The following is a 21,608-nucleotide window of genomic DNA, read 5'->3' as shown; positions in this document are numbered from 1 at the left end:
GTGGTGTGTGTCAGTGTGGAAATCTGGCGTCTGTGCAGGAGTGTATGTGTTTTATTGTAAGGACACTAGATGATCTACCCTGGATCAGAATAACAGCTGAGCTAAGATAATAAACCGATATGATGCTCGGTTCCTACCAGCATTAAAAGAATCTACCACGAACACTGAGATAGCAACTGTTTGGTCTAAACTTTAACTACACACGCGTCTGCTGTTCCACAACGTTCTCCACAGATCTCCAAAATGAAAGGACTTCATGACGTAAAATAATTCCTAGATTTGGAAGTGACGGAAAAACAATTTTCTGAATTTACGCTTAAATCTCATCGCAGTGGTTAAGGTTCTCCGAGTCGCTCTGAGCAGCAGGAATGTTCAGCAGCCCTTAGGATTAAACTCTATTACAGAGCATCAGTGCTGCTAGAGCCTCTCTCTCTCTCTCTGTCTCTCTCTCTCTCTCTCTCTCTGTCTCTCTCTCTCTCTCTGTCTGAATCTCTCTCTCTCTCTCTCGCTCTCTCTCTGTCTCAATCTCTCTCTCTCTGTCTCTGTCTCTCTCTCTCTTTCTCTCTCTCTGTCTCAATCTCTCTCTCTCTCTCTCTGTCGCTCTCTCTCTCCTGTCGCTCTCTCTTTGTCTCTCTGTCTCTCTCTCTGTCTCTCTCTCTCCTTGTCTCTCTCTCTGTCTCTCTCTCTCTCTTTCTCTCTCTCTGTCTCTTTCTCTCTCTCGTCCTCCTGTCTGTAAATGCAGTGAGTGAGTAGATGTTCTCTCTGTGTGTGTGTGTGTGTGTGTGTGTGTGTGTGTGTGTGTGTGAGTGTGTGGTTCAGTTCCTCTGTTGTTCCTCTGGTGGTGGAACTGAAGTGCTCTGAGCTGGAGAAGCAGGAGGATGAGAGAGAGAGGAGGGCGGGTTTGTCGCTTTTCCATTTCCTCTCTGTAGATCTTTCTTTCTTTCTCTCATCTGGACTCATCCATTAGAAGCTGACCAGAGCATACACCATGCTGAAAGAGAGAAAGGACCGCAGGCATCCGACAGACAAGTCAGAATATCTCAAAGTCAGTGAAACAAATATTGCTAGAAATGTAACAGAAGATCAATTTAACTTCTAATGTTTAAACATTATTTACTGCCCCGTATATCATACACGGTCAATTATACACACTCAGTGAAGCACATTGTGTGTGAGACGTGTGAGGGAGCAATGAGAACATAAGTGTGGGAGTGATGAGAAGTGAGTGATGGAGCAGTTAGAAGATGATAGAGGGAGCTGTGAGGAGCCGAGTGTAGGAGTGGTGAGGAGGTGAGTGAAGGAATGTAAGGAGGTGAGTGAGAGAGCGGTGATGAGCTGATTGAAGGAGCAGTGATGAGACAAGTAAAGGAGCAGTGAGGAGATGAGGGAGGGAGCAGTGAGGAGATGAGTGTGTGAGCAATGAAGGTGTGGGAGTGGTGAAGAGACGAGTGAGGGATTGGTGAGGAGATGAGTGAGGGAGAGGTGAGGAGGCAAGTGTGGGAGCAGTTACGAGATGAGTGAGGGAGAGGTGAGGAGGTGAGTGAGGGAATGTTGACGAGTGAGGGAGCAGTGAGGAGGTGAGTGAGGGAGAGGTGAGGAGGCGAATGTGGGAGCAGTTAATAGATGAGTGAGGGAGCAGTGAGGAGGTGAGTGTGGGAGCAATGAGGAGCCGAGTGAGGGAGCAGTTAGAAGACGAGTGAGGGAGCAGTGAGGGGGTGAGTGAGGGAGCAATGAGGAGGCGAGTGTGGGAGCAGTTTGGAGATGAGTAAATGAGTGGTGAGGAGGTGAGTGAGGGAGTGGTGAAGAGCGGAGTGAGGGAGCAGTGAGGAATTGAGTGTGGAAGTGATGAGAAGGCGAGTGAGTGAGCGATGAGGAGGTGAGTGGGAGCAGTTAGGAAAGTAGTGACAGAGTAGTGAGGAGGTGAGTGGGAGCAATGAGGAGGCAAGCGAGTGAGCGATGAGGAGGTGAGTATGGAAGTGATGAGGAGGCGAGTGTGGGAGCAGATAGGAGACAAGTGAGCGAGCAAAAAGGAGGTGAGTGAGAGAGCGGTGACATAGTGAGTGAGGGAGCAGTGATGAGATGAGTGAGGGAGCAGTGAGGAAATGAGGGAGGGAGCAGTGAAGAGGTGAGTGTGGGAGCAATGAGGAGGTGAGCAGGAGTGATGAGGAGGCAAGTGAAGGAGTAGTTAGGAGACAAGTGAGGGAGCAGTGGGGAGGTGAGTGAGGGAGCAGTGAAGAGGTGAGTGTGGGAGCAATGAGGAGGTGAGCAGGAGTGATGAGGAGGCAAGTGAAGGAGTAGTTAGGAAACAAGTGAGGGAGCAGTGAGGAGGTGAGTGATGGAGTGATGAGGAGATGAGTGGGAGCAATGAGGAAGTGAGTGAGCGAGCGATGAGGAGGTGAGTGTGTGAGCGATAAGGAGGTCAGTGTGAGAGCGGTGATGAGACGAGGGAGGAGCAGTGAAGAGGTGAGTGTGGGAGCAATGAGGAGGTGAGTGTGGGAGCAGTTAGGAAATGAGTGAGGGAGCAATGAGGAGGTGAGGGAGGGAGCAGTGATGAGGCGAGTGAGGGAGCAGTTAGGAGACAAGTGAGGGAGCGGTGGGGAGGTGAGTGAGGGATTGATAAGGAGGCGAGTGAGGGGGCAGTTTGGAGATCAGTGAGGGAGCAGTGAGGAGACGAGTGAGGGAGCAGTGAGGGGGCGAGAGTGGGAGCTGATGATCAGCATGAGCAACGTTCCAGCTCTCACCTGTACAGGTAGTAGAAGAAGGACAGCAGGTAGAAGCCCAGTTTGCACCAGGACTCTTTTTGGCAGTAGTTCAGAATGTCTGCGTTCATCACGCTAACCGGATCGTACATCACCTCTGACCCGTCTGCTGGTCGGTGGAAGAACCTATGGGCCATACACACACATTAAAGCGGGGGTGGTAACACACTTAAAAAGTTGGTTCCTCAAGGGTTCTTGAGTAAAGACAATAGTTCTACATAGAACCATGAACACTCAAATTAACATTTGCATTTTAAAGGGTTCTCTGCATGGTAAAGTGGTTCTTCAGATTGATGGAGAATCTGTTGCACACGGTTCTATATAGAAACTTTTTGAAAATGGTTCTATAGAACCAAAAAGGTTCTGCTATTTTTATAATGTCAAGCTTTTAACAACAGAAGAACCCTTTTTGGTTATATGTAGAACCATATACCACACATTCTACATCAATCTGAAGAACAGTTTCAACATGCAAAGAACCATTTAAGCATGGAAAGTGTTTTATAAGAATGTACGATAGTGTGTGGTATTGTGAAGTAGTCTGTCATATAGTAAAGTAGTGTGACTTGGTGTAAAGTAGTGGGAGGTGGTGCATGATAGTGTTTGGGATGTAACTGTGTGATAGAGATCTATGACAGTGTGTGTGGTTGTGTAGTGTATTATATTGTGAGGTAGTGAGGTACTGTGTTCTAGTGTGCAGTAGTGTGTGTACTGTGTTCTAGTGTGCGGTAGTGTGTGTACTGTGCTCTAGTGTGCGGTAGTGTGTGTACTGTGCTCTAGTGTGCGAGAGTGTGTGTACTGTGTTCTCGTGTGTGGTAGTGTGTGTACTGTGTTCTAGTGTGCGGTAGTGTGTGAACTGTGTTCTAGTGTGTAGTAGTGTGTGTACTGTGTTCTAGTGTGCGGTAGTGTGTGTACTGTGCTCTAGTGTGCGGTAGTGTGTGGACTATGTTCTAGTGTGTGTACTGTGCTCTAGTGTGTGGTAGTGTGTGTACTGTGTTGTAGTGTGCGGTAGTGTGTGTACTGTGCTCTAGTGTGCGGTAGTGTGTGTACTGTGTTGTAGTGTGCGGTAGTGTGTGTACTGTGCTCTAGTGTGCGGTAGTGTGTGGACTGTGTTCTAGTGTGTGGTAGTTTGGTACTGTGCTCTAGTGTGCGGTAGTGTGTGTACTGTGTTCTAGTGTGCGTTAGTGTGTGTACTGTGCTGTAGTGTGTGGTAGTGTGTGTACTGTGCTCTAGTGTGCCGCAGTGTGTTCTAGTGTGCGGTAGTGTGTGTACTGTGTTCTAGTGTGTGGTAGTGTGCTCTAGTGTGCGGTAGTGTGTGTACTGTGCTCTAGTGTGTGGTAGTGTGTGTACTGTGTTGTAGTGTGCGGTAGTGTGTGTACTGTGCTCTAGTGTGCGGTAGTGTGTGTACTGTGTTGTAGTGTGCGGTAGTGTGTGTACTGTGCTCTAGTGTGCGGTAGTGTGTGGACTGTGTTCTAGTGTGTGGTAGTTTGGTACTGTGCTCTAGTGTGCGATAGTGTGTGTACTGTGTTCTAGTGTGCGTTAGTGTGTGTACTGTGCTGTAGTGTGTGGTAGTGTGTGTACTGTGCTCTAGTGTGCCGTAGTGTGTTCTAGTGTGCGGTAGTGTGTGTACTGTGTTCTAGTGTGTGGTAGTGTGCTCTAGTGTGCGGTAGTGTGTGTACTGTGCTCTAGTGTGCGGTAGTGTGTGTACTGTGTTCTAGTGTGTGGTACTGTGTGTACTGTGTTCTCGTGTGCGGTAGTGTGTGTACTGTGTTCTAGTGTGCGGTAGTGTGTGCACTGTGTTCTAGTGTGTAGTAGTGTGTGTACTGTGTTGTAGTGTGCGGTAGTGTGTGTACTGTGCTCTAGTGTGCGGTAGTGTGTGGACTGTGTTCTAGTGTGTGTACTGTGCTCTAGTGTGCGGTAGTGTGTGTACTGTGTTCTAGTGTGCGGTAGTGTGTGTACTGTGTTGTAGTGTGCGGTAGTGTGTGTACTGTGCTCTAGTGTACGGTAGTGTGTGGACTGTGTTCTAGTGTGTGGTAGTTTGGTACTGTGCTCTAGTGTGCGGTAGTGTTTGGACTGTGCTCTAGTGTGCGGTAGTGTGTGGACTGTGTTCTAGTGTGTGTACTGTGCTTGAGTGTGCGATAGTGTGTGTACTGTGTTCTAGTGTGTGGTAGTGTGTGGACTGTGTTCTAGTGTGTGTACTGTGCTCTAGTGTGCAGTAGTGTGTGGACTGTGTTGTAGTGTGTGGACTGTGCTCTAGGGTGCGGTAGTGTGTGGACTGTGCTCTAGTGTGCGGTAGTGTGTGGACTGTGTTCTAGTGTGTGTACTGTGCTTGAGTGTGCGATAGTGTGTGCACTGTGTTCTAGTGTGTGGTAGTGTGTGGACTGTGTTCTAGTGTGTGTACTGTGCTCTAGTGTGCGGAAGTGTGTGGACTGTGTTGTAGTGTCTGTACTGTACTCTAGTGTGCAGTAGTGCTGTATGTAAGTGTTGGGTTTTTTTCACCTCCACAGGTGATAGAAGAGCAGAGGGATGTTGAGGCCCAGAGTGACCCACTCGCCCGCACACATGAACATCAGGCAGAACAGTCCGTGGATGGAATATTCAGGAACCACCAGCTGGGAATTACATCAATTACAGTCACAATCCGGTTTTGCTACATGCGAGCAGCTCATCTCGGAGCGTGCGGCCATATTGAACAGGCCATATTTCTACAGACGGTGAGACTTTACAGCGGTTACATCAGCGGCCGTCAGCCCAGTGACCTCTGACTGGACCGAGGTACCTCGATTACGTTCTACAATTAAAGACTAAACAGGTGTGATTTACAGAATCCAGAGTTCTTTTCACACGTATCACTGCTTTCACTGGAATACTGACTGGGTTCTTCCATCGGTCCCGTTCAGAGGCGTCCTTTTACTTACAAACGCTGAGCCAGGAGGGATTTTCTCAAAATGACAGCAGGAAAGCAAGTGACACGCTTTCCTTTATCCTGCCGGCTTTGGGGATCCCCTCGGTTTAAAGCCTACAAAGAGCTTTGATGGCAGAGACAGCGTCAGCTTCATCTTCATTCAGCTCCATCAGGAAGAGTCTTGGATTAAACTCTTCACTGTTCCAGTGAAGATCCCACAGCAGCTGAGACGGTCAGGGCTCTAAATTCCATGGTCTTTTAAATGATTATTTCAGGCTTTACAGCGCACACTGACCATCCTCAGTGTGTTTACATTCTCCAAACTCAGTAACGACACTTCTTTTGTTTTAATAACAAACATTACACAGTGCAGCTTTAAATCACATCTTTTAAGCTTTAACTGAGGGGTTTATATTCGTAGACTCTTTGGAGGTGAATGTTAGTCTGATTCCACCGAAGCTGACGTGATTTTGCTTTTACCAATAAAAAGAGGATTATAACATATGAGCTAATATTTAAAAATAAATACAGGAACAGGTACAAACTGAAATGCAGGTGTCAAATACACTGAACATTACAGTGTGATATGGGCATTCATACTCATAGAGACAGAGAAACAGAGAGAGAGAGAGAGAGATTGAGAGACACACACAGAGACAGAGAGAGAAACAGAGAGAGATTGAGAGAGAGACACACACAGAGACAGAGAAACAGAGGGAGATTGAGAGAGAGAGAGAGAGAGAGAGAGAGAGAGAGAGAGAGACAGAAAGAGAGAGATTGAGAGAGAGACACACACAGAGACAGAGAGAGAAACAGAGAGAGATTGAGAGAGAGACACACACAGAGACAGAGAGAGAAACAGAGAGAGAGAGAGAAACAGAAAGAGAGATTGAGAGAGAGACACACACAGAGACAGAGAGAGAAACAGAGAGAGATTGAGAGAGAGACACACAGAGGCAGAGAGAGAAACAGAGAGAGAGATTGAGAGAGAGACACACAGAGGCAGAGAGAGAAACAGAGAGAGAGATTGAGAGAGAGACACACACAGAGACAGAGAGAGAAACAGAGAGAGAGAGATTGAGAGAGAGACACACACAGAGACAGAGAGAGAAACAGAGAGAGATTGAGAGAGAGAGACACACACAGAGACAGAGAGAGAAACAGAGAGAGATTGAGAGAGAGAGACACACACAGAGACAGAGAGAGAAACAGAGAGAGATTGAGAGAGAGACACACACAGAGACAGAGAGAGAAACAGAGAGAGATTGAGAGAGAGAGACACACACAGAGACAGAGAGAGAAACAGAGAGAGATTGAGAGAGAGACACACACAAAGACAGAGAGAGAAACAGAGAGAGAGATTGAGAGAGAGACACACACAGAGACAGAGAGAGAAACACAGAGCGAGATTGAGCGAGAGACACACACAGAGACAGAGAGAAACAGAGAGAGATTGAGAGAGAGAGACACACACAGAGACAGAGAGAGAAACAGAGAGAGATTGAGAGAGAGACACACACAGAGACAGAGAAACAGAGGGAGATTGAGAGAGAGAGAGAGAGAGAGAGAGAAACAGAGAGAGAGAGAGAAACAGAAAGAGAGAGATTGAGAGAGAGACACACACAGAGACAGAGAGAGAAACAGAGAGAGATTGAGAGAGAGACACACACAGAGACAGAGAGAGAAACAGAGAGAGATTGAGAGAGAGACACACAGAGGCAGAGAGAGACACAGAGAGAGAGATTGAGAGAGAGACACACAGAGGCAGAGAGAGAAACAGAGAGAGAGAGATTGAGAGAGAGACACACACAGAGACAGAGAGAGAAACAGAGAGAGAGATTTAGAGAGAGAGACACACACAGAGACAGAGAGAAACAGAGAGAGATTGAGAGAGAGAGACACACACAGAGACAGAGAGAGAAACAGAGAGAGATTGAGAGAGAGACACACACAGAGACAGAGAAACAGAGGGAGATTGAGAGAGAGAGAGAGAGAGAAACAGAGAGAGAGAGAGAAACAGAAAGAGAGAGATTGAGAGAGAGACACACACAGAGACAGAGAGAGAAACAGAGAGAGATTGAGAGAGAGACACACACAGAGACAGAGAGAGAAACAGAGAGAGAGAGAGAAACAGAAAGAGAGATTGAGAGAGAGACACACACAGAGACAGAGAGAGAAACAGAGAGAGATTGAGAGAGAGACACACACAGAGACAGAGAGAGAAACAGAGAGAGAGAGATTGAGAGAGAGACACACACAGAGACAGAGAGAGAAACAGAGAGAGAGATTGAGAGAGAGATTTTGTGAAGGTCAGAGTGAGAGATGCAGAACGTTCCTGCAGCTGTACTTTTATGGAGTAAAATGGAGTGATGGTGATGGTGATGATTATGGTGATGATTATGGTGATGGTGGTGATGATGGTGATAATGATGGTGGTGGTGAGCTGCTCTCACCCTCCGCAGCAGGTTGCAGATCCTCTCGATGTTCAGGATTCTCTCCCTCTGGATTAAACAGAGACTGTATCAGGACTTTTCTGTACGCAGTGAGTCTGAGTATCCCACAGTAACTCACTGTACAGTGTTCTGTAGGTGTGTGATTATATAGGTGTAGTTTACATTGCAGATAATCTGACATAAAAGCAGAATCATACAACCCTTTTTCCAAAAAAACTGGGACGCTTTCAGAGCTAAAGATGAGGAGGGGTTCACTGCTCTGTGAAAGACTGCACCATCATATAGTGCAACAATTCAGGAAAAACGTTTTGTCACCGTAATACAGTGAAGAACTGTTTTTCACCGTCTACAGTGCATAATATCATTAAGATTCAGAGAATCTGGAGAAATCTCTATGTAAGGGATGAGGCCAAAAACCAGGGGGGTCATTAGCATTGGGCCAGATGTGGCAAGGGTGACATCCACATCTGTGAAGGCTCCATTAATGCTGAATGACATATGCAGGTTTGGGAGCAACATATGCTGCCATCCAGATGACGTCTTTTTGCAAATTTCTCAGATTTCACATTTGAAATGTTGTCTTTGTACTATTTTCAATGAAATATAGAGTTTAAATGATTTGCACATCATTACATTCTGTTTTATTTGCATTTTGCACAGCGTCACAAAATCTTGGAAACATGGTTGTAACATGGGCTGATTGACGAGCATTGATGTACGGTGGAAAAAACTATACCACTCAACGGTGGTGGGATTTCTGTAGTTACACTACATTTATTACCATGGTTATGCTACAGCTGCTTCTATATTTATGCTGCACCTATTTACATGGTTATGCTAGCCCCCATATGAAGGGGGTGTAGAGTGTAGGTGTGTGTTTCGGGGGGTATGGTGTGTGTGTGTGTTTGGGGTACAGAGTGTGTGTGTGTGTTTGGGGGATGTAGAAAGTGAGTGTGTGTGTGTGTGTGTTTGGGGGGTTTAGAGTGTGGGTGTGTTTGGGGGGTTGGTCTGGTCGATGGGGTTTACAGTGTGTGTGTGTGTGTGTGTGTGTGTGTGTGTGTGTTTGGGGGTGTAGAGCATGTGGTGTCATACTGCTCTGGTGGGGTTGCTCCAGTCGATGGGGTTTACAGTGTGTGTGTGTGTGTGTATGTGTGTGTGTTTGGGGGTGTAGAGCGTGTATTGTCATACCGCTCTGGTCGGGTTGCTCTGATCGATGGGGTTTACAGTGTGTGTGTGTGTATGTGTGTTTGTTTGAGGGTGTAGAGCGTGTGGTGTCATACCGCTCTGGTGGGGTTGCTCTGGTCGATGGGGTTTACAGTGTGTGTGTGTGTGTGTGTGTGTTTGGGGGTGTAGAGTGTGTGGTGTCATACCGCTCTGGTGGGGTTGCTCTGGTCGATGGGGTTTACAGTGTGTGTGTGTGTGTGTGTGTGTTTGGGGGTGTAGAGTGTGTGGTGTCATACCGCTCTGGTGGGGTTGCTCTGGTCGATGGGCTTTACAGTGTGTGTGTGTGTGTGTGTGTGTGTGTGTGTGTGTGTGTGTGTTTGGGGGTGTAGAGCGTGTGGTGTCATACCGCTCTGGTGGGGTTGCTCTGGTCGATGGGGTTTACAGTGAGTGTGTGTGTGTGTGTGTTTGGGGGTGTAGAGCGTGTGGTGTCATACCGCTCTGGTGGGGTTGCTCTGGTCGATGGGGTTTACAGTGAGTGTGTGTGTTTGGGGGTGTAGAGCGTGTGGTGTCATACTGCTCTGGTGGGGTTGCTCTGGTCGATGGGGTTTACAGTGTGTATGTGTGTGTGTGTTTGGGGGTGTAGAGCATGTGGTGTCATACCGCTCTGGTGGGGTTGCTCTGGTCGATGGGGTTTACAGTGTGTGTGTGTGTGTGTGGGGGGGGGGGGGTTTAGAGTGTGGGTGTGTTTGGGGGTGTAGAGCGTGTGGTATCATACTGCTCTGGTGGGGTTGCTCGGGTTGATGGGGTTTACAGTGAGTGTGTTTGTTTGGGGGTGTAGAGCGTGTGGTGTCATACCGCTCTGGTGGGGTTGCTCTGGTCGATGGGGTTTACAGTGTGTGTGTGTGTGTGTGTGTGTGTTTGGGGTGTAGAGCGTGTGGTGTCATACCGCTCTGGTGGGGTTGCTCTGGTCGATGGGGTTTACAGTGTGTGTGTGTGTGTGTGTGTGTGTGGGGGGGGGGGGGGGGGGGTTTAGAGTGTGGGTGTGTTTGGGGGTGTAGAGCGTGTGGTATCATACTGCTCTGGTGGGGTTGCTCAGGTTGATATGGTTTACAGTGAGTGTGTTTGTTTGGGGGTGTAGAGCGTGTGGTGTCATACCACTCTGGTGGGGTTGCTCTGGTCGATGGGGTTTACAGTGTGTGTGTGTGTGTGTGTTTGTTTGAGGGTGTAGAGCGTGTGGTGTCATACCGCTCTGGTGGGGTTGCTCTGGTCGATGGGGTTTACAGTGTGTGTTGTGTGTGTGTGTGTTTGGGGGTGTAGAGTGTGTGGTGTCATACCGCTCTGGTGGGGTTGCTCTGGTCGATGGGGTTTACAGTGTGTGTGTGTGTGTGTGTGTGTGTGTGTTTGGGGGTGTAGAGCGTGTGGTGTCATACCGCTCTGGTGGGGTTGCTCTGGTCGATGGGGTTTACAGTGAGTGTGTGTGTGTGTGTGTTTGGGGGTGTAGAGCGTGTGGTGTCATACCGCTCTGGTGGGGTTGCTCTGGTCAATGGGGTTTACAGTGAGTGTGTGTGTTTGGGGGTGTAGAGCGTGTGGTGTCATACTGCTCTGGTGGGGTTGCTCTGGTCGATGGGGTTTACAGTGTGTGTGTGTGTGTGTGTGTGTTTGGGGGTGTAGAGCGTGTGGTGTCATACCACTCTGGTGGGGTTGCTCTGGTCGATGGGGTTTACAGTGAGTGTGTGTGTTTGGGGGTGTAGAGCGTGTATTGTCATACCGCTCTGGTGGGGTTGCTCTGGTCGATGGGGTTTACAGTGTGTGTGTGTGTGTGTGTGTGTTTGGGGGTGTAGAGCGTGTGGTGTCATACCGCTCTGGTGGGGTTGCTCTGGTCGATGGGGTTTACAGTGTGTGTGTGTGTGTGTGTGTGTGTTTGGGGGTGTAGAGCGTGTGGTGTCATACCGCTCTGGTGGGGTTGCTCTGGTCGATGGGGTTTACAGTGAGTGTGTGTGTTTGGGGGTGTAGAGCGTGTGGTGTCATACTGCTCTGGTGGGGTTGCTCTGGTCGATGGGGTTTACAGTGTGTGTGTGTGTGTTTGGGGGTGTAGAGCATGTGGTGTCATACCGCTCTGGTGGAGTTGCTCTGGTCGATGGGGTTTACAGTGAGTGTGTGTGTTTGGGGGTGTAGAGCATGTGATGTCATACCGCTCTGGTGGGGTTGCTCTGGTCGATGGGGTTTACAGTGTGTGTGTGTGTGTTTGGGGGTGTAGAGCGTGTGGTGTCATACCGCTCTGGTGGGGTTGCTCTGGTCGATGGGGTTTACAGTGTGTGTGTGTGTGTTTGGGGGTGTAGAGCGTGTGGTGTCATACCGCTCTGGTGGGGTTGCTCTGGTCGATGGGGTTTACAGTGTGTGTGTGTGTGTTTGGGGGTGTAGAGCGTGTGGTGTCATACCGCTCTGGTGGGGTTGCTCTGGTCGATGGGGTTTTTAAAGTCCGTTCGTAGCTCATCGAACGCGATAATCTGTAGCAGAAACACAAACTGTCAGCTCAGCTGCGTCACGACTGAGCGGAGAAGAAAAGGCAGAGCGCAGAAGCAGAACGACGGCAGGGACTGCGGTCAGAGACGGAGAGGAGCGATAACACCTGCACACACAGCCATAGCGTTTCACCCTGACACTCATCAGATCCGCCCGGCACATCAGCGCCTCTCTGCCTGCCTCTGCCTCGACTCTCTTCCCCAAATAGATCAGTTTCACCCCATTTTCCTTCTCTTTCACTCCATTCTGCGCTGTAAACAGATGCAGTTTCCATGGCGACTGCATGAGCCCCTAAGCGGGCGCCATGGTTACTATAGGACTGAGCGAGCGATCTGATTGGCTGAGAGCGGTGCTGGGAGGATGGGGAGGGTTGGTTGGTGGGGTGGGGGGCAGAAATCAGTTCGATAAGCATTCTAAAAAACACGATCACACACACAAACACACACACTCTCTAACACACTCTCACTCTCTCTCTCTCTCTCTCTCTCTCTCTCTCTCACACACACGCACACACACTCTAACACACTCTCACTCTCTCTCTCTCTCTCTCTCTCTCACACACACACACACACACACACACACACACACTCTAACACACTCTCTCTCTCTCTCTCTCTCTCTCTCTCTCTCTCTCTCTCTCACACACACGCACACACACTCTAACACACTCTCACTCTCTCTCTCTCTCTCTCTCTCTCACACACACACACACACACACACACACACACTCTCTAACACACTCTCACTCTCTCTCTCTCTCTCTCTCTCTCACACACACACACACACACACACACACACACACACACACACACACACTCTAACACACTCTCACTCTCTCTCTCTCTCTCTCTCTCTCTCTCACACACACACACACACACACACACACACACACTCTAACACACTCTCACTCTGTCTCTCTCTCACACACACACACACTCTCTAACACACTCTCTCTGTCTGTCTCTGTCTCTGTCTCTCTCTCTCTCTCTCTCTCTCTCTCTCTCTCACACACACACACACACACACACACACACTCTAACACACTCTCTCTCTGTCTGTCTCTGTCTCTCTCTCTCTCTCTCTCTCTCTCTCTCTCACACACACACACACACACACATACACACACACACACTCTAACACACTCTCACTCTGTCTCTCTCTCACACACACACACACTCTCTAACACACTCTCTCTCTGTCTGTCTCTGTCTCTCTCTCTCTCTCTCTCTCTCTCTCTCTCTCTCTCTCACACACACACACACACACACACACACACACACACACACACACACACACACACTCTAACACACTCTCACTCTCTCTCTCTCTCACACACACACACACTCTCTAACACACTCTCTCTCTCTGTCTCTCTCTGTCTCTCTCTCTCACACACACACAGACACACAGTAAGTCATGTTCAGACTCCAGTCTCAACAACCCTTTAAAAGCTTTTCTACCCAATCCAGCTGACCTGCTGAGCCTGTCTGTGTTACTGTAGAACTCTGATGATGCTGATGTCTCCAGAGTGGTCAGAGCTGATGTACACTGATTTACATTATCAGCCCAAAACAGCTGAGTGTGGCCTCAGTCTGTTTCAGACGCACAGCAGCGACAGGTCCACTGCAGTGAATTCAGTTCTGCATTAATATCATTAATATCAGTTTTTGTTAAAGTCGGGCAGAATTTCTCATTTTGGACATGTTTTGTTCCAACAGCAGCAATATGACCACGTCTGTTACAAACGTCAGATAAAACACGATATGGCCTTATAAGCTTCATACATCTGTGTTTAATCTAGAACCGCCATAAAGAGCCTAATGTGCATTAGCATTAGCTTAGTGCTGTTGCTACGTTCAGTCAGACAGTAATCAGATAATGGGGAAACTCCAGGTCTACAGGAGTCAGACAGTAATCAGATAATGGGGAAACTCCAGGTCTACAGGAGTCAGACAGTAATCAGATAATGGGGAAACTCCAGGTCTACATGAGTCAGACAGTAATCAGATAATGGGGAAACTCCAGGTCTACAGGAGTCAGACAGTAATCAGATAATGGGGAAACTCCAGGTCTACAGGAGTCAGACAGTAATCAGATAATGGGGAAACTCCAGGTCTACAGGAGTCAGACAGTAATCAGATAATGGGGAAACTCCAGGTCTACAGGAGTCAGACAGTAATCAGATAATGGGGAAACTCCAGGTCTACAGGAGTCAGACAGTAATCAGATAATGGGGAAACTCCAGGTCTACAGGAGTCAGACAGTAATCAGCTAATGGGGAAACTCCAGGTCTACAGGAGTCAGACAGTAATCAGGTAATGGGGAAACTCCAGGTCTACATGAGTCAGACAGTAATCAGATAACGGGGAAACTCCAGGTCTACAGGAGTCAGACAGTAATCAGATAATGGAGGAACTCCAGGTCTACAGGAGTCAGACAGTAATCAGATAATGGGGAAACTCCAGGTCTACAGGAGTCAGACAGTAATCAGACAATGGAGAAACTCCAGGTCTACAGGAGTCAGACAGTAATCGGATAATGGGGAAACTCCAGGTCTACATGAGTCAGACAGTAATCAGATAATGGGGAAACTCCAGGTCTACATGAGTCAGACAGTAATCAGATAATGGGGAAACTCCAGGTCTACAGGAGTCAGACAGTAATCAGACAATGGTGAAACTCCAGGTCTACATGAATCAGACAGTAATCAGATAATGGGGAAACTCCAGGTCTACAGGAGTCAGACAGTAATCAGACAATGGTGAAACTCCAGGTCTACATGAATCAGACAGTAATCAGATAATGGGGAAACTCCAGGTCTACAGGAGTCAGACAGTAATCGGATAATGGGGAAACTCCAGGTCTACATGAGTCAGACAGTAATCAGATAATGGGGAAACTCCAGGTCTACATGAGTCAGACAGTAATCAGATAATGGGGAAACTCCAGGTCTACAGGAGTCAAACAGTAATCAGACAATGGTGAAACTCCAGGTCTACATGAGTCAGACAGTAATCAGATAATGGGGAAACTCCAGGTCTACAGGAGTCAGACAGTAATCAGATAATGGGGAAACTCCAGGTCTACAGGAGTCAGACAGTAATCAGATAATGGGGAAACTCCAGGTCTACAGGAGTCAGACAGTAATCAGATAATGGGGAAACTCCAGGTCTACAGGAGTCAGACAGTAATCAGATAATGGGGAAACTCCAGGTCTACAGGAGTCAGACAGTAATCAGATAATGGGGAAACTCCAGGTCTACAGGAGTCAGACAGTAATCAGATAATGGGGAAACTCCAGGTCTACATGAGTCAGACAGTAATCAGATAATGGGGAAACTCCAGGTCTACAGGAGTCAGACAGTAATCAGATAATGGGGAAACTCCAGGTCTACAGGAGTCAGACAGTAATCAGATAATGGGGAAACTCCAGGTCTACAGGAGTCAGACAGTAATCAGATAATGGGGAAACTCCAGGTCTACAGGAGTCAGACAGTAATCAGATAATGGGGAAACTCCAGGTCTACAGGAGTCAGACAGTAATCAGATAATGGGGAAACTCCAGGTCTACAGGAGTCAGACAGTAATCAGATAATGGGGAAACTCCAGGTCTACAGGAGTCAGACAGTAATCAGATAATGGGGAAACTCCAGGTCTACATGAGTCAGACAGTAATCAGATAATGGGGAAACTCCAGGTCTACAGGAGTCAGACAGTAATCAGATAATGGGGAAACTCCAGGTCTACAGGAGTCAGACAGTAATCAGATAATGGGGAAACTCCAGGTCTACAGGAGTCAGACAGTAATCAGATAATGGGGAAACTCCAGGTCTACAGGAGTCAGACAGTAATCAGATAATGGGGAAACTCCAGGTCTACAGGAGTCAGACAGTAATCAGATAATGGGGAAACTCCAGGTCTACAGGAGTCAGACAGTAATCAGCTAATGGGGAAACTCCAGGTCTACAGGAGTCAGACAGTAATCAGGTAATGGGGAAACTCCAGGTCTACATGAGTCAGACAGTAATCAGATAACGGGGAAACTCCAGGTCTACAGGAGTCAGACAGTAATCAGATAATGGAGGAACTCCAGGTCTACAGGAGTCAGACAGTAATCAGATAATGGGGAAACTCCAGGTCTACAGGAGTCAGACAGTAATCAGACAATGGAGAAACTCCAGGTCTACAGGAGTCAGACAGTAATCGGATAATGGGGAAACTCCAGGTCTACATGAGTCAGACAGTAATCAGATAATGGGGAAACTCCAGGTCTACATGAGTCAGACAGTAATCAGATAATGGGGAAACTCCAGGTCTACAGGAGTCAGACAGTAATCAGACAATGGTGAAACTCCAGGTCTACATGAATCAGACAGTAATCAGATAATGGGGAAACTCCAGGTCTACAGGAGTCAGACAGTAATCAGACAATGGTGAAACTCCAGGTCTACATGAATCAGACAGTAATCAGATAATGGGGAAACTCCAGGTCTACAGGAGTCAGACAGTAATCGGATAATGGGGAAACTCCAGGTCTACATGAGTCAGACAGTAATCAGATAATGGGGAAACTCCAGGTCTACATGAGTCAGACAGTAATCAGATAATGGGGAAACTCCAGGTCTACAGGAGTCAAACAGTAATCAGACAATGGTGAAACTCCAGGTCTACATGAGTCAGACAGTAATCAGATAATGGGGAAACTCCAGGTCTACAGGAGTCAGACAGTAATCAGATAATGGGGAAACTCCAGGTCTACAGGAGTCAGACAGTAATCAGATAATGGGGAAACTCCAGGTCTACAGGAGTCAGACAGTAATCAGATAATGGGGAAACTCCAGGTCTACAGGAGTCAGACAGTAATCAGATAATGGGGAAACTCCAGGTCTACAGGAGTCAGACAGTAATCAGATAATGGGGAAACTCCAGGTCTACAGGAGTCAGACAGTAATCAGATAATGGGGAAACTCCAGGTCTACATGAGTCAGACAGTAATCAGATAATGGGGAAACTCCAGGTCTACAGGAGTCAGACAGTAATCAGATAATGGGGAAACTCCAGGTCTACAGGAGTCAGACAGTAATCAGATAATGGGGAAACTCCAGGTCTACAGGAGTCAGACAGTAATCAGATAATGGGGAAACTCCAGGTCTACAGGAGTCAGACAGTAATCAGATAATGGGGAAACTCCAGGTCTACAGGAGTCAGACAGTAATCAGATAATGGGGAAACTCCAGGTCTACAGGAGTCAGACAGTAATCAGATAATGGGGAAACTCCAGGTCTACAGGAGTCAGACAGTAATCAGCTAATGGGGAAACTCCAGGTCTACAGGAGTCAGACAGTAATCAGGTAATGGGGAAACTCCAGGTCTACATGAGTCAGACAGTAATCAGATAACGTTGAAACTCCAGGTCTACAGGAGTCAGACAGTAATCAGATAATGGAGGAACTCCAGGTCTACAGGAGTCAGACAGTAATCAGATAATGGGGAAACTCCAGGTCTACAGGAGTCAGACAGTAATCAGACAATGGAGAAACTCCAGGTCTACAGGAGTCAGACAGTAATCGGATAATGGGGAAACTCCAGGTCTACAGGAGTCAGACAGTAATCAGATAATGGGGAAACTCCAGGTCTACAGGAGTCAGACAGTAATCAGATAATGGGGAAACTCCAGGTCTACAGGAGTCAGACAGTAATCAGACAATGGTGAAACTCCAGGTCTACATGAATCAGACAGTAATCAGATAATGGGGAAACTCCAGGTCTACAGGAGTCAGACAGTAATCAGACAATGGTGAAACTCCAGGTCTACATGAATCAGACAGTAATCAGATAATGGGGAAACTCCAGGTCTACATGAGTCAGACAGTAATCAGATAATGGGAAACTCCAGGTCTACATGAGTCAGACAGTAATCAGATTTCTGCTTTACAACCAGCCAATAAGCTCACAGAAGAAGACGTGATGTAAACGTCATGTAAAACTCATACTGTGGATTCAGATTTGTTTAAATAAACAAATTCAGTGAAAGTGTTTTGGCATAAAGATGAACTGACCTGCCAGATGACAAAGAAGATGAGCGCAGCACACAGCACTAGCGTTAGCATGTAGCAGAAGGCCGCGAAGGTGAAGGCCATGACCGTCCCAGCCAGCCTGCCGGACACACGGGGCGAGAGAGAGAGGGGAAAACACCCCAGCCCTCTCTCTCTCTCTCTGAGGCACTGAGGCACTCTCTACCTTCACCTCACCTCTCTCTCTCTCTCTCTCTCTCTTTCTCTACCTTTCTTCCTTTTCTCTCTCTTCTCTGTCCTCCAGACCTCAAGACCTCAGCCGTGGTGCTGTGTTGTTTTTTTATTTGGTTCTCTGAGGTTCTTCTGCTGGACCAGATCTTCTGCTCCTCCTCCGCTTCTGCTCTTTGCTCAGCTCTGAGTTGTGTTGGCTGGAGCCGACTGGCTGCTCTACCTTCTCTACTCTCTCTCCCTCTCTCTCTCTCTCTCTCTCTCTGTCTCTCTCTCTGTCTCTGTCTCTCTCTCTCTCTCTCTCTCTCTCTCCCTCTGTCTCTCTCTCTCTCTATCTCTCTCTCTCTATCTTTCTCTCTCTCTAAGCTGACACGCTGGCAGTCGTAGTTAAAGCCTCTTCTGCCTTCTTGAATCTGGAACACAAACAAATATTGATCCTGTTTAATAAACAATAATAAACGCGTCACAGTTTCATTAACAGGTTATAAATTATTCATGATCAGCAGATTGGGGCTATATTTTTTCTGTCTGAATCAATACTGAGGCGCACACTCACACACATACACACACACACACACACACACACACACACACAGACTGTTTACAGCGTGATGATCTGTATTGAATCCTGGAAGATCTAAATGAATCGATACTGTATCGTTACGTTGACTCTGTGTGAGATTCCAGATAATTCCAGAGTGAATGGTGTTGATTAGATAAACTGTGCAGATGAGGTTAATCTGTATTAGAACTTCTGCTTCATTAAAGAACATTCAGCATCTGATCTGAGCAACATTTAAACAGAACAAAGTGGAAAATTCACATCATTTTACTGACAAAACAAAATCACAAAAGACAGAAGGAACAGAGCGTGAGACAGGTGGACGAGTGAATGTGGAGTTTCTGTGAAAATAGAGGTGAATGAGTGAGTGTAACGATGAATGAGTGAGTGTAGTTGAGAAGTGATGAGGTGAATGAGTGACTGAAGTTGAATGAATGAGTACAGGAGTAAACACGTGATCAATGAGTGAGTGAGTGAAGGTGAATAAGTGATGGTGAGTGATGGTAAATGGGTTACAGTGAGTGAGTAAATGACTAATGGTGAATGGGTGAGTAAAGGTGAATATGGGTGAGTAAAGGTAAATAAGTGATGGTGAATATGTGATATGTAATATGTAATAGGTGAGTGAGTGATGGTAAATGAGTGATAGTGAGTGAGTGAATGTGGGTGAGTAAAAGTTTGAGTGATGGTGAGTGAGTGAAAGTGAGTGAGTGATGTTGAATAAGGAAGTGATGGTAAGTGTTCATAAATGGGTGATGGGTGAGAGTGAGTGAGTGATGGTGAGTGATTGATGATGAATGAATGAACGTGAGTCTTTGTGAATGGGTAATTTTGAGTGAGTGAAAATGATCATGAACAGATGATGGTGAATGAGTGATGGTGAATGAGTGAGTGAGTGAAGGTGAATGAGTGACTCAATGTTGAGTGAAAGCAGGTTAGTGACGGTGAGTGAGCGATGGTGAATGGGTGATGGTGAGTGAGCGAGTGATGGTAAATGAGTAAAAGTGAGTGAGTGAAGGTGAATGAGTGAGTCAATGTTGAGTCAAGGTAGGTTAGTGATGGTGAATGGGTGATGGTGAGTGAGCGAGTGATGGTAAATGAGTAAAAGTGAGTGCGTGAAGGTGAATGAGTGAGTCAATGTTGAGTCAAGGTAGGTTAGTGATGGTGAAAGGGTGATGGTGAGTGAGTGAGTGATGGTAAATGAGTAAAAGTGAATGAGTGAAGGCGAATGAGTGAGTCAAGGTAGGTTAGTGATGGTGAGTGAAGTTGAATGAATGAGTGAGGGATGATAAATGAGTGAAAGTGAGTAAGTGATGGTGAAAGAGCAAGGGAGGTTCAGTACCTGTGCTGTTTGGGTGTCTCTCTCCTCATGTTGTCAGTAATGTGGGTCGCTTTGCTGTACATCAGTGTTCCTCCAGCTCTGGTTCCTCGGTTCTTCGTTCCTCTGCGATTTTTAGTAAAAATTCCAGCTCAGGCTTTAGAACACGCACACAGAAGAAATGCGCTTCCTTTTCTCCTCCAGTCTCCTCTCTCTCTCTCTCTCTCTCTCTCTCTCTCTCTCTCTCTCGCTCTCTCACTCCCTCTCACTCCCTCTCACTCTCTCTCTCTCTCTCTGTCTCTCCCCCCACGCTTTTTCTTTTCCTCTGAAAATCAGCAGGTCTTGTGCTCCTCACCCCCCACTCTCCTTTTCTCTCTCTCTCTCTCTCGCTCCGTTTTTTTCTCTGCTCTATTCAACAGTCTGATTGTTTCTCTCTCTCCGTCCTGCTTATTGTTGCCTTCCCTTCTTTTCCGAGAGAGATAGGAGGTGGGTGGTGGTGGGGGGGATTGGGGGCAGGGGGAGCGCCTTGGCTTCCCCTCTGTCTGTTGATCTCTCTTTCTCTCTTTCTCTCTCTCTCTCTCTCTCTCTCTCTCTGAATGTAAAGGTGAATGAGTATTTAGATGAATGAGTAAATAAGGAGAAAAAAGAAGGGAGTGTAGAGATGAATGAGTGAATGTTGAATAGAATGTTGAGAACAAGATGAATGTTTAGATGAATGAACATTTAGATGAATGAACATTTGGACGAACAAGTAAGCGTTTAGATGAATGAGTGAGTATTTAGACAAACAAGTGAGTGTCTAGATGAATGAGTGAGTATGTAGGTGAATGAGTGGTTGTTTAGATGAATGAGTGATTGTTAAATGAATGAGTGAGTGTTTAGGTGAAGGAATGAGTGTTTAGGTGAAGGAATGAGTGTTTAGGTGAATGAGTGAGTGTTTAGGTGAATGAGTAAGTGTTTAGGTGAATGGGTGAGCATTTAGATGACTGAATGAGTGTTTAGATGAAGGGTTGAGTCTTTAGATGAAGGAGTGAGTGTTTAGGTGAATGATTGAGTGTTTAGGTGAATGATTGAGTGTTTAGGTGAAGGAATGAGAGTTTAGATGAATGAGTGTTTAGGTGAATGAGTGAGTGTTTAGGTGAAGGAATGAGTGTTTACATAAATGAGTGTTTGGTGATTGAGCGAGTGTTTAGGTGAATGAGTGAGTGTTTAGATGAATGAGTGAGTGTATAGGTGAATGAGTGAGTGTTTGGGTGACTGAGTGATTGTTAAAGTGAAGGGGTGAGCGTTTAGGTGTATGAGTGAGTGTTTAGGTGAAGGAATGAGTGTTTAGATGAATGAGTGTTTAGGTGAATGAGTGTTTAGGTGATTGGATGATGTTACAGTATTTTCTCTAGTTTATTTAATGTGTATAAAGCCTGTTAACAGTTTATGAATACATTATTAATCAATATATTATTAATCAATATATTATTAATGATGTTTTCTCTGTTGTATCTGCTGCTGTTGTTTCTCTGTGAAGCTATTCATGATCCTGATCTGCTGTAATGTTTCTCTGATGAACTCTGAGTCAGTGAGGCTGTAATGAAGCAGTGAGGTGAACCTGCTCTCTCTGCTCTGCAGCTCTGCAGCGCCACCAGCTGGACCAAGTCTCTCCGCACTTTCCCATGTTTAGCGCAAAC

At 46.8% G+C, this 21,608-nt stretch overlaps 1 protein-coding gene across 1 annotated transcript; it reads right to left on the bottom strand.

Annotated features, from left to right (window-relative positions):
• Nucleotides 1-602: 602 nt before the first annotated feature.
• On the bottom strand, nucleotides 603-20,383 carry cnih2 (cornichon family AMPA receptor auxiliary protein 2). Its single transcript, XM_037547024.1, has 7 exons — nucleotides 19,951-20,383; nucleotides 17,864-18,459; nucleotides 11,720-11,788; nucleotides 8,118-8,165; nucleotides 5,259-5,371; nucleotides 2,742-2,885; nucleotides 603-991 (listed from the first exon to the last, which is right to left on the bottom strand). The coding sequence occupies exons 2-7, from the start codon at nucleotides 17,942-17,944 to the stop codon at nucleotides 964-966; spliced, it is 483 nt and encodes a 160-aa protein (XP_037402921.1). The 5' UTR covers nucleotides 17,945-18,459; nucleotides 19,951-20,383; the 3' UTR covers nucleotides 603-963.
• Between the last annotated feature and the right edge of the window lie 1,225 nt (nucleotides 20,384-21,608).

The sequence above is a fragment of the Pygocentrus nattereri genome, chromosome 18 (genome assembly GCF_015220715.1).
Source record: "Pygocentrus nattereri isolate fPygNat1 chromosome 18, fPygNat1.pri, whole genome shotgun sequence".
Classification (NCBI taxonomy): Eukaryota; Metazoa; Chordata; class Actinopteri; order Characiformes; family Serrasalmidae; genus Pygocentrus; species Pygocentrus nattereri.
This window is presented reverse-complemented; position numbering and strand designations above follow the sequence as displayed.